This window comes from Tribolium madens, unplaced genomic scaffold (assembly GCF_015345945.1).
Source record: "Tribolium madens isolate multiple individuals breed KSU strain unplaced genomic scaffold, Tmad_KSU_1.1 Scaffold_2;HRSCAF=44;Tcas5.2_LGX, whole genome shotgun sequence".
NCBI classification, from domain to species: Eukaryota; Metazoa; Arthropoda; class Insecta; order Coleoptera; family Tenebrionidae; genus Tribolium; species Tribolium madens.
This window is the reverse complement of record NW_025400995.1, coordinates 475,998-487,873: the sequence shown is the minus strand read 5'-3', so window position 1 is coordinate 487,873 and position 11,876 is coordinate 475,998. Positions and strand designations below refer to the sequence as shown.

The 11,876-nt window shown below is 32.8% G+C and overlaps 3 protein-coding genes across 5 annotated transcripts; 1 reads left to right on the top strand and 2 right to left on the bottom strand.

Annotated features, from left to right (window-relative positions):
* Window positions 1-378: 378 nt before the first annotated feature.
* LOC123006476 (gamma-interferon-inducible lysosomal thiol reductase-like) lies at window positions 379-1,610 on the bottom strand. 2 transcript variants are annotated; one of them, XM_044400992.1, is made up of 4 exons: window positions 1,445-1,610; window positions 1,041-1,401; window positions 817-990; window positions 379-770 (listed from the first exon to the last, which is right to left on the bottom strand). In XM_044400992.1, exons 2-4 carry the CDS (start codon window positions 1,302-1,304, stop codon window positions 531-533), a joined length of 678 nt encoding a protein of 225 aa, XP_044256927.1. In that variant the 5' UTR covers window positions 1,305-1,401; window positions 1,445-1,610; the 3' UTR covers window positions 379-530. The 2 variants fall into 2 exon arrangements, with proteins under 2 accessions (XP_044256927.1, XP_044256926.1); XM_044400991.1 differs by having other exon boundaries at window positions 1,041-1,392.
* Window positions 1,611-2,271: 661 nt separating this feature from the next.
* Window positions 2,272-5,284, top strand: LOC123006385 (ero1-like protein). Of its 2 annotated transcripts, XM_044400822.1 has the most exons (6): window positions 2,272-2,598; window positions 2,646-2,705; window positions 2,756-2,906; window positions 2,956-3,756; window positions 3,806-3,939; window positions 3,992-5,284. In XM_044400822.1, exons 1-6 carry the CDS (start codon window positions 2,579-2,581, stop codon window positions 4,041-4,043), a joined length of 1,218 nt encoding a protein of 405 aa, XP_044256757.1. In that variant the 5' UTR covers window positions 2,272-2,578; the 3' UTR covers window positions 4,044-5,284. The 2 variants fall into 2 exon arrangements, with proteins under 2 accessions (XP_044256757.1, XP_044256756.1); XM_044400821.1 differs by having other exon boundaries at window positions 2,273-2,598; window positions 2,646-2,906.
* On the bottom strand, window positions 5,274-11,553 carry LOC123006384 (nucleoporin Nup188). The gene is made up of 13 exons (XM_044400820.1): window positions 11,423-11,553; window positions 11,150-11,363; window positions 10,520-11,100; window positions 10,244-10,469; window positions 9,918-10,196; window positions 9,182-9,871; window positions 8,614-9,132; window positions 8,291-8,563; window positions 6,758-7,855; window positions 6,422-6,706; window positions 6,234-6,376; window positions 5,969-6,185; window positions 5,274-5,918 (listed from the first exon to the last, which is right to left on the bottom strand). Exons 1-13 carry the CDS (start codon window positions 11,434-11,436, stop codon window positions 5,322-5,324), a joined length of 5,136 nt encoding a protein of 1,711 aa, XP_044256755.1. The 5' UTR covers window positions 11,437-11,553; the 3' UTR covers window positions 5,274-5,321.
* Between the last annotated feature and the right edge of the window lie 323 nt (window positions 11,554-11,876).

Genomic DNA, 11,876 nt, shown 5'->3' with positions numbered 1-11,876 from the left:
CATCATAAATAACCAATATTTCACAAAATAATAACAAACAAATTGCGACACTGGTAATGCAAAATGGTTTTTTGATTGAGATCTAGCTGCACTGTCTTGGCTTCTGTAAAAACGTAAGGATAAAGATTTTTTTAAGTAAAGATTATTTAATTAAGAATCTGAAAAAATTCACTTAGATAAAAAAAATAGGGTTAATATGCTGATTTTTGCGTATTTTTTTAAAGATGAAATGTAATTAATATATTTTTTAATAAATTAACATATTTCAGTTGGTTATTTATTTTAATTAAACATAAAAAAATCTAGTTCGAATTATAGACAAATACCGAATTTATAGGAAAAACCAGGGCGTGCTCCAAATTTAAAATAAACACGTGATTGTGACTTCCAATTTAGTAAAAAGAAAACTTTTATTGTTTACAAATAATTTACATAAAATTACCAACTAAACATCATAAATAACTCAATATTTCACAAAATAATAACAAATTGCGACACTGGTAATGTAAAATGGTTTTTTTGATTGAGATCTAGCTGCACTGTCTTGGCTTCCGTTTGAACAGCTGACACACCGATTTGTGAAAATTTTTCAGGATTGCTGATTGAGGAACAATCGTTTGGCTGCCGTCCAGTTCAATTGTTGGAATAAACTTGACTGTGGATCTCAGGGAATGTGTTCTTTCGCCATATTTCTTTAGGAGAGTTGTTCCGCGGTCGCTGTTAGCACAGTCACCAATTGGGGTGTACTTGACACCTAATTCTTGTCCGCACTGCAACAAATTCGGTAATTTTAGGTGCAATAATTTCATTAATCACCTTTTCTCCTGCATCATCTGGGATCATATTATCTGTGATCATACAAGCAATGTATTTAGCCCTAATGAGCGGGTCTGGGACTAAATCAATTACACAAGCATGGATTTTATTAGCAAAACATTCAACTGCGTCATGTTGGCAATAAAACATTGTTTTACCTTCAATTTCAACAGTCTGGAAATTGTAAAAATTAGGTGTTGTTATTTTAACTTGGCAACACAAACCTTGGCTTTTCCATATGGCACAAAATCAATGTTTATATAATCTTTTAACTCCTCGTAGACAGGTAACAATTGATGGATTATAAAAAATTTTGAATCAGGACATAAAGCTTCATAATAAACTGACACTTTCACTTTTGGAATCGTATTTAAATCTATATTGATTTCATTTTCTTGATGGTCAGAATATATCGCAAAATATTGGAAACATTTCCACAAAAATACTATTGATATAAATAGGAACAACAATCTGTATTTTCCATTCATTCTTTGTCACAGCATACTCTCCAGCTGGTTCAAAACTTGAAAAAACTTGTAAACTAAATAAAGCCCCCAGTTACAATTAAGTAATTATCTAAAACCTCTAGTAAATAAAAAATCAATTTACGTAAATAATGTATGCTTACCAAAAACTTAACTGTTGGAATTTTTACATAATAAAATACAAAATTACGGTTTTATAACACAGCAGTGTTATCTCAAATTACCTAATGTCTAATTTTTTCCGCTATTAACGATAGATTTTTATAGGTTATATTTTTTTGACAGGTTTTGACTTTTTAGTCACCTTTTAGTTCGACACCAGAGTCTAGTGTAAAGGATTTTATTTAGGTTGGTAGCATTATAGCAGTTTCATTTAAAAATATAATAAATAACAATCTCAAAAAACATGCAAAAATCTGTTCTAACAAGGAAAAGAAAAAAGTGCAACATCTTTAATCCGAACGAAATAGTCCAAACCACTTATGTTTTTCACCAAAATGTTAAAAAAGTAAAATCTATCAGTTTACAAAGAACAAGGAAAATTCGTTTTTTTTATTAAAATTTATTGGTCATACGACTTTTTAGCGTACATTTTTTAAAAACGTAAGGATAAAGATTTTTTTACGTAAAGATTATTTAATTAAGAATCTGAAAAAATTCACTTGGATAAAAAAAATAGGGTTAATATGCTGATTTTTGCGTATTTTTTTTAGTTGAAATATAATTAACATATTTTTGAATAAATTAACATATTTCAGTTGGTTATTTATTTTAATTAAATATAAAAAATTTAGTTCGAATTATAGAGGTTCTACTATATGTGTACAGTAGAGAACATGGAGAACACAAGAACATGGAAAATAATTATTGGTTTGCATAGTTTAGTCTTTAGTCCCCTAACATTAAAATTTAAATTTAACATTTCAAAATAATTTGACAGTTTTGACATTTCTACTGACAAGTTTAAGAAATAAAAATTCCTAAACTGCGGCTTTACTGTTGTGGGTTTTTGTTAGACGATGGTAAAAATGTTATCAGGAAATGTGGCAATTTCCAAAACAACTTTAGAAATGAATAATGTTAGTGTGTCATAGTAGAACCGTGATCATAGGTTATGGTAGATAAACTTGAAAATGAGTAATTTAATATTATTGTTAAAACGCCTCTCTTACTACTAAATTTGCTACTTTTAATAATGGGGGCAAAATACGATTTGTTTTTTCTTACGTTATTCTTAGTTATGACTTGTACATTCGGCTACTTTGGTAATGTTTTAGATGATGATTGTTTTTGTCAGGTAAGTCTCGAATTTTCAATGAAAAATAAAAAGCACGTTTGTTTAAGCTTCATGGAAAAATTGACGACTGTTCATGTAACGTGGATACAGTGGATCATTTTAATAACGTAAAAATATACCCCAGATTACGTAGTTTGCTCCACAAGGGGTATTTTAGATTTTATAAAGTTAATTTAAGACGACCATGTCCCTTTTGGTCTGATGATAGCAGATGTTCAATGAGATATTGTCACGTGGAGGCTTGTGAAGATAAAGATATTCCAGTTGGACTCAAAGGTGGTTTAGAAAATCACAGTTCAAAAAATTTGGTACGTATAAATTTCAAGTTGTTAACTTAAAAACAGAAAAAAATTATAGTATGTGACTCAAAGTTGTGAAGATGATCACAATGCCGAGTTGGGTTATTTGAATACTACAATTAGTGCAAAAGTGCAAGAGGATATAGTCCTTTGGAGCGCCTATGACGACGCTCAGGACAATTTTTGTGTCCTTGAGGACAACGACAGCGAATCAGAATACGTGGATTTGCTTCTAAATCCAGAAAGATTCACTGGATACAAAGGCAAATCCGCGCACCGAATTTGGAACAGTATCTACATGGAAAATTGCTTCACAAGCACGAGAAACGACAATCCCTACATTCAAAGTTCCAAACTGAACAATATGTGTTTGGAGGAACGTGTTTTTTATCGAGTCATTTCTGGTCTCCACGCTAGCATAAACATTCATTTATGTGCACAATATTTGCTCTCTGAAACTAGTTTAAGCGAACGTGATGGGAAGTGGGGGCCCAATTTAAGCGAATTTTTAACACGATTTTCAAAAGAAACCACACAAGGTGAAGGCCCCCATTGGCTGCGAAATTTATACTTTGTTTATTTGCTCGAGTTGAGAGCTTTGAATAAAGCATCGCGGTATTTAGAGAAAGAGGAATTTTATACTGGGAATGAAAACGAAGATTGGGACACGCAACTTGCTGTTAAGGATCTCCTCAATGTTGTTCAAAAATTTCCGGATCATTTTAATGAAACCACGATGTTCTCAGGAAGCGAACAAGCAGAGAAATTGAAGTACGAGTTTAAACAACATTTTCGAAATGTTTCCAAAATTATGGATTGTGTCGGGTGTGATAAATGTAGATTATGGGGGAAATTACAAGTAATTATTTTATGCAAAAAAATAGGAAGTTAGTTTTTGTTATTTTTAGGTACAAGGTTTAGGAACTGCCTTGAAAATTCTTTTTTCGGGAAAATTCGATGATCAGCCTGACTTATCAATGGACAAAAAGAAATTCCAATTACAGAGAACTGAAATTGTTTCACTTATAAATAGTATAGGAAGGTAATAAAATAGAGCAAAACATTCAGACAACAAACAAAATTTTGATTTTTAGGCTGTCTACGAGTATTTATGAATTAGATGAATTTCGCCAAATGTTACGATGACCTTGGAAAATTTCCGCCTATCATTTTCAAAATTATAATCATCAAAATTAATTTATTAATTAATTGTTTAACACGAATTTTTATTTAAATTAAGCCCGATAATGGGACCAAGAGCCTGGGCGTGACAATGTGGTAACAAAAATATGTTTAGAATTGGTTCGATGATAATAGGGGCGTGGCTACTCCACATAACCACGCCCTGCATTGGAACCAGGCAACTGGTACCGAAAATACGTTTAGAATTAATTCGGTAAGAAATAGTTAAATGGTAGCCACGCCTATGCACTTAACTATTTGTGGTACCGCAAATACGTTTTCAATTGGTTGGATAATAAAATGGGCTGAATTGTAACAAAAGGGAAATGTCACAATGGAACTGTGGTAACGAAAAAACGTTAAGAATTGATTCGATAATAATATGGGCGTGGCTGCTCTACATAGCCACGCCCTGCATCTATACCTTATCATATTTAGAATCAGTTCGTGGGTGTGGTAACTGGTACCGAAAACATAATTAGTTCGGTGAGTGGTTATATGGTAGCCACGCCCACACACATAACTATATGTGGTACCGAAAATACGTTTAGAATTGGTTCGATGATAATATGGGTGTGGCTATGTAGAGTAGCCACGCCCTGCATCTTACCTCATCATAGTTGGAACCAGTTCGTGGGTTTGGTAACTGGTTCCGAAAATCAGTTCGTGGGTGTGGTAACTGCGACCGAAAATACGTTTAGAATTAGTTTGGTGAGAAATGGTAGCCACGGCCACGCACTCAACTATTTGTGGGCGGAATTGTAACAAAAGGGAAATGCCACAATGGCACTGTGGTAACGATAGCTTGAACGCTCTCACACCCGTGTAAAACGTTACTTTAACCATCTTTGTTATGCGATAGCAATTGTTTTTTCCTGGAAATTGTTGGAAGCACTAAAAGTAGAAAACGGCAAAAGGTGGAGATTGAGTGAAAATAAAAAACAAAAATTCAATCATAATTCTATAGTGGTAAAGTTTCATAGAGAAAAAAGGTCTAAAAGTGCCTAAATTAACGTTTTAAAAAAATCACTAAGAGTGCGTTGGATTTGATTGAATCAGTGCAAAATTTAGAACAATTTGAACCACATCAGGGCCGTAATGAACAATTTTCTGATTCAAAATAATTATATGGCTAAGCCATGACTTTTGTATTAATTACTATAAAATTGTTGAATCTGTGCAGAAATAAATGTATTTTTATAAAAGAATTGTTTTATTTGAAACTCAATTACACAAAACGATTTAATTAGACAAGTGGCAAAATTTGATTAACCACTGGGAAATGACGAGTACAAAATTATTATCAACAATATCATTAGTATCATTATCCATGACTTTAGTGATGATGTATCTTTTGATGATGTCAGGCTCAGTCTGTGCAATCGAAGATGTTGATCGTGGTGTCGCTACCATCGCACTGTATTGTTCACTAGTTCTCTTCCTAACAAATTCATAAAAGAACTGAATTTCGGAGCTTAACTCTCTTTTATATGAAAAAACAGCTTCCCCTCGAAGATTCCGAATCGCGAAGAAGATTTCACCAGCTAGAAAACTCATCAACGCTTCAAGCGCATTCTTAACCAAGTGGTAATCTAACTGGGAAACCGCTGAAGTCGAACCAGAAAATTCCGACATGTCGTAATGCAAAAACGAACTGAATTTTTCATTCGGCATATCGTCGCTTTTTTGGATATAAACCATAAAACCGATACGTTCCTCATACGTTGCAGTACAGTGTTCGAATATTTTCCCCAAACTTTTGACTTTCATTTCATCGTTAAGATCAGTTAGAGACATTTGACGACTCCTTGATATTCTCGACGGAGTTGTAGGAGATAACTAAAAAAACAACAGTGATAAGTACTGATAAATTACACACATTCCCTTACCTGATTAAGTGTTTTACACAAATAATCAGCCAAACATAATAAAGAGCCATAAGTCAGTCTCGGATTAATCGGTAATTCAAATCGGGGGACACTAAAGTCGTTTTCAACCAATAATAATGCAAGATTTTCAGTCTCATAGTGGGCATTTAATTGGGTTACTAAGTCAGTTTTTGTTTTCTTCAAACAGCTGCATCCCCAATAAACGATTTCTGTTAGTCTAAAAATGTCACTTGACTTAAGCCATTTTAAAAAAATTCAAATTTACTTGTTTAACACTGAGACTAGTAAATTAGTTGGGGTACAATCAATTAGGTCCAAATTTTTTCCCTTGATAATATTATAGAAATTAATTTTTTTGTATCCCAGGATTGACAAAACACAGGCATTTATTGTTGTTTTAATACCATCCTAGAATGTCTCTTAGTAAAGTAATTTTTTTTTTCATAAACTTACAATTATTATTTCGTAAGAATACGGCGAGTCGACTCTCCAATGTGGCATTTGGGTCAAAACAACCAAAATAAGTTTCAAAGTTTCACAAACTAAAGTCAAGGCTGACATATCAACGGTGTGTTTAGTCAAAGAAATAATCTCTTTGAGTAACATATCATGTTGGGTAATGAACGAAAAGCAAGTCCTTAACATCGCATCCCCAATCTGTTGTATCAAAATACGATTTAGCTTAATCAAAGTAATTAAAATGAACCACCATTCTTTCAAATTGACAGGAAGTCCGGACTATAAACCAAAATTAAAATAAATTCAAAAAATCAAACTATTGACACTTACAAGAATTGCTTCCCCCACACTTATCGAGAGAGGTGGCGGACGGAGTTTAAAGTAGAAACTAAATAAATCCTCCTTTAGGAAATCCTTAACAAATGGAGACTCGGCATAAGAAATAAGAAAATCAATACCTAATTTCGCAAACGGTAAAGTGCCACTATTTTCCAACATTGACCCTACAGAATCCATAACACGTTGCAAAAATTGCTCATAGTAAAACCACAACCCAATTTCATCAACATTATCAAGTGCCATTATAGAATTTCCGATAAAAATGATAATCAACCAAGGTTTAAGTCGTCGCACTTTTTCCGCATCATCCTCAGTCTCAAACACTTCCGACTCTAAATAATAATATTCCGCGTCAATTAACGGCCCAATTGAGTACAAAAATGTCAACAATTGTGCAGTATTAACACTGAAATAGTCGTGAAGATCAATGATAGTCCTATTAATAGCACATAAAATATTTTCCTTGATTTTCGGGGTCAGATATTTGTAATAAGTGTTAAGTGCGTGTAAAAACGTTTGTAGTTTTCCCAAAACCACTTGTTCTTTTTTCTCATAGACTGCCCACGTGGTTATTAGGAGCAAATACAATTGTGACCATAGATAAATCGTTTCGATGTTATTAAAACCACCTTCAGGTGGGTGCAACCCGTCTAGACAACAATCAATCAAGACGAATTTAAGGTCGTTATCGAAACTATCAGCCATAACTTTTTTAGTCAATACTAAAAACTCCATCCAGACACTTAACAAGTCGAGTTTATTTTTCGAGTGACTTTGAGAGGACACAAGGACAAATTTGGTCCAATTCGTAATGCGTTTTTTGTCCTTGAAAAATTTATCGATTGTTTTAACGAGTTTCTCATCAACTTTGTCCATATTAGCACCGATTTCTAAATTAATTATCCGGAGGATGATTGTGTAAATTTCCAGGTCTTGTTTATAATCACAGAAAAACGGGTCCACCATTACGGGCCAAAAATCCTTCAAGTTTGCTATATTTTCGATTAAATTTTCTCGGTGATTTAGCCACAAGTTGTAAAGAAGTCGGAGGATTCCCAGTTGGAGAGGGTTTTTAAAATATTCATGAGACTATAATTTAAAATCAATTTGAAAAATCATCAAAAATTATACAGGGTGCGCCAGAACTCGCGCCCCAGAGAAAAATGCCATATAAGGTAGGATACCAGGAACACGGATAAAATGTTAAAAAAATTTTATCTATAAAAATTTCGAAGTTATGAGGGTTTAAAGTTTGCACTTTGACTCTATTTATTTCTGTCGGAAAAATAATTTTCCAAGTTTTTTTGCTTTTGTGTCCTAAATTGTAACTCTGTTCAATGTTATTTGTGGCTTTTATTGGCAAAATTTTTGTACATTTACTAAATAATTGACATGAAAAAATGTCAAATGTCAAAATTTTTTGACAGATAGAACTTTTTAAACATTTTTTTTATGTTCCTGGTATCTTACCTTACTTGAAAATTTTCTCTGGGGAATTCTGGCGCACCCTGTATACAAACAAACCTTTTTTATGTTTTGTAAATAATCAACCATAAAGTCGCTCACACTGTCACCATTTATAACATCATTCTCGGCCCCATCCCAGTACATGAAACATTTCAAATTGAAAAAAGCTGCAGTCATTCCGTCCTGACTTGAAATACAAGTGTTAATTAAATCGATTATTGCCATTTTCACATTTTCTTCTTCCAAAGGGTCTCGCAGACGTTCCAAAAATAATGATTGAACTTGATAATGATCTAGTTCAAGTAATGCAAGTAAAGGCACAAATGGATCCTAGAAATAACAATTATTAACTAATTATTACCAGTGATACGATTTTTTACCTGTGATAATTTTTCCAAAAACCGGCAAGATAATTCGGCTATAAGGGGGCTATAGGAGTTAGTAAAATACGACGCGACTGGTTTTACCACAAATGGTAGTCTCTCATTGAAGCAACAATCACCAATAGCTTTTTTTCGATTCATGATCAATAATAGAAGAGCTAATTGCATTCTGATACATTGCAAAGAATCCAAAGATGGGCCATATTGCCAATTCGATTCCCGTTCCATTGCGTAAATTAAATAATACCTTTCCTTGACAAACAATCGGAGAAATGAATCAATTACGTAAACGTTGTGTAAAAAAGCGTGATTACAGAGTTGGAAAATCTTCAATTCAATATCGGTTAAATCCTCAACATGTTTTTGCAAGACATAGTGAAAAATTTTAAGACACTCGAGTGTGATTTGTGTTTTTTGATTTTCGTCTTTATAGACCCAAGTTTGGTGTTGCAAAAACACATAATTGAATAAATAAACAACGCCGGATAATTGGAAATTTTTGAATTGAAATTTCACCTGAAACAATAATTGTGAATCTAACAACGAAGCTTTTAACTACTCGTACCTTAATAATGTTGCTTAAAATCCTGATATAAGTCAGTAGTAAAGTGTGATCTTCTTTAAACTCCTCTTTTTGAAACAGTTGCATGAAAATTCTGTCTTCAAACACGTACTGATTCAAAAGCAAGTTTTTAACATTTTGGGTCAAATACTCCGGTTTCAGTTTCGGAAAAAATATTTTCCAAACAATTTCGGGACAGATTTTGAAAAAACTGCTTTGTCTGTACAACATTAGCGCATTTTGCAAATCAAAATAAAGTTTGACTAACTCGAAATTTAACAAAGGGCCATCTAAATGCACTAAGAGTTTGTTTAATTTGAGAATGATTCTCTCCAGCCCAATTGTTCTCAAATCCATGTCAACACAATATCTAATTGCTTGAATTACGACCCCATAACCGGCTATGATTTTTTTGACTAAAACTTCATCAAACTTGCGGTAACACAACCCGTTATTTATCAACAAAGTAACTAAATATTCGAGGTGGAAAAAATAGCTATATTTCCCCTTGTATTGTATCAAATTTTTTCCAAAAATTCGATACGATCTTACTACCGTTTTTGGTGGGAAAACGATTAAATCACTGTCGGGAAAAGCCGGCTGGTTTTTTCGCAAAACCGAAATTTCTTCTTTAGGAATCGTCCACGTCATTTCCGACAAAAACGACGGGAAGTTATTCAACAAATGCATGGTCTAAAAAAACATCTCATTTTTGTCACAATACATTAAAAACAATTACTTGTTTGTACTGGTCGCGCAGTCCTAGTAATGATTGTGCAATGGTTGTAAATGAATAAAAATCGTGAGGAAATGACTCAATTGCTATTTCCATCATACAGTCTAAACCATTTCTTGTTTGCAAACAAATTTCCGCCAAATCTGGTTGTTTGAGAAACTCTGCAAGAATTTTAATTACACCACCATCCTCGTAGAGAATTTTTCGGTCGTCAAACATCAAACAAAGTTCGTCTAGCATTTTATGAGTTGCTCTTAAAACAACCTCACCAACGGTACAATCCTGGAAGTGTGGTTTTAGAACCAGAAAGACAAAATCATGCGTTTTACCTTAAACATACTATCTGAGAGGATTTTATGCCATAAAATAAACGGTTGTCTTTTGAATAATTCGAGAATTTTTTCGGCGTCTTCATCACGATTTAGCGATTTAAATTTAAGAGTTAACCAAGCTAGCATTATTATAATGTGGCCAGGATTGAGGTGCAAGTTAAGTAAAGACTTGTCCAATTCACTTGTTGAGTCTTGGTTCCAAAAATCTGCAATTTCTATATCCCTGGAAAAATATCGGTCATTTTTCTTTTAATATTTATTATTTCTACCCACCAATAATTTTCTAAAATGGAAAAGTAACACCCAATTTCAGCATACATCAGTTGGTCTAAATCCTGCGCTTTTGCGTATTTTCTGATGTCGAAAAAAGCAGGTTGGGTACCAAAGTTATTCTGAGTAAATAACTTAATTAAATGAGACAATTTTGGCGTATCAAGGGGTTTATGTGTAGCTGTTAGAATGAGAATTAAGAGAATTTCGATTTGTTCCCTGATGTTTCTACACAACCAGTTTTCATTGTAGGGATTTCTTTCATCAAAAGTATTTGAAGTGACCTCATTAAGAAGTTCCTCAAACTGTGTAATCAAGTTATTTTGCAATTCCTCAATTTTAATTGTTTTCAAAAAATCTTTATACTGTTCAGCAAATTCATAATCTTTATCAACACATTCGAATATGTGTCTCCATGTCTTCAGCAAAAACATTCTTTCAGCCGTGTAAAAATTCCAAATACTTTCTTTCAAATGTATTGTTGAACCCATTCTCGTTATTTGCCAAAACTCTTTAATTTTTCCATAATATTCAAACATCAGATAGTTACACATGACCGGATAAGCAGTACTGGTGTCTAAGTTCTAAAAAAAAATGGTAATTCAATAAGAAAAACAATACTTTTTTACTTACAAGGACTTGACTTATATCATGTACAAATTCTTTCATGCAAATGCTAACATCCGAAATTGCAACCCAGTCATGATAACCCTTTTTGGTATATGGTCTATAGCTCAGGAGGCCTTCAAGTAATTCCGTTTTTGAGAGTTTTAAAATTTCTGTTACTATATCTTCAGTGATATTTTGACTATGACCGGAAATTGTTTGGTGGATTTTTCTCCAAAAACTTGAAAGAAAAAACAAGTTTTAATATTACATATTGCAAAATTGTCGTAATACACTTACGGAGTAGAACACATTTTTTTAATTTTGGGATTAACATTCAAATAATAAAAAAACGAACACTGTAACAGCTTGGAGGTTATACAAACTTACAGACCTAAGTCAATCGTACCAATACCTATAACTCAGAAAACTCGTAATATCGAATTATAAAAATATACAATATAGAAAATTTCATTGTTAAAAACTATTCAAACATGTTTTAGCACAATAAGCAAATAGAATATTAACAGTAATAGTAAATTTAATTTCTGTGGTTTAAGCGTTAGATTTATATTTTCGCTACTACTGGATTTTACAAAATTTAGAATGTTAGAGCTCGCGAACATGTAGTGAGGGAACTTGAATAGTGGCGTAGTTGCAGTAAAAAGAAATTTTTGTGTTACAGTTTTTATTAATTAATCTTGTGTTTTGGTACCGTTTCTTGAACTCTAGTTTTTTGACAAGTTGCTATCTA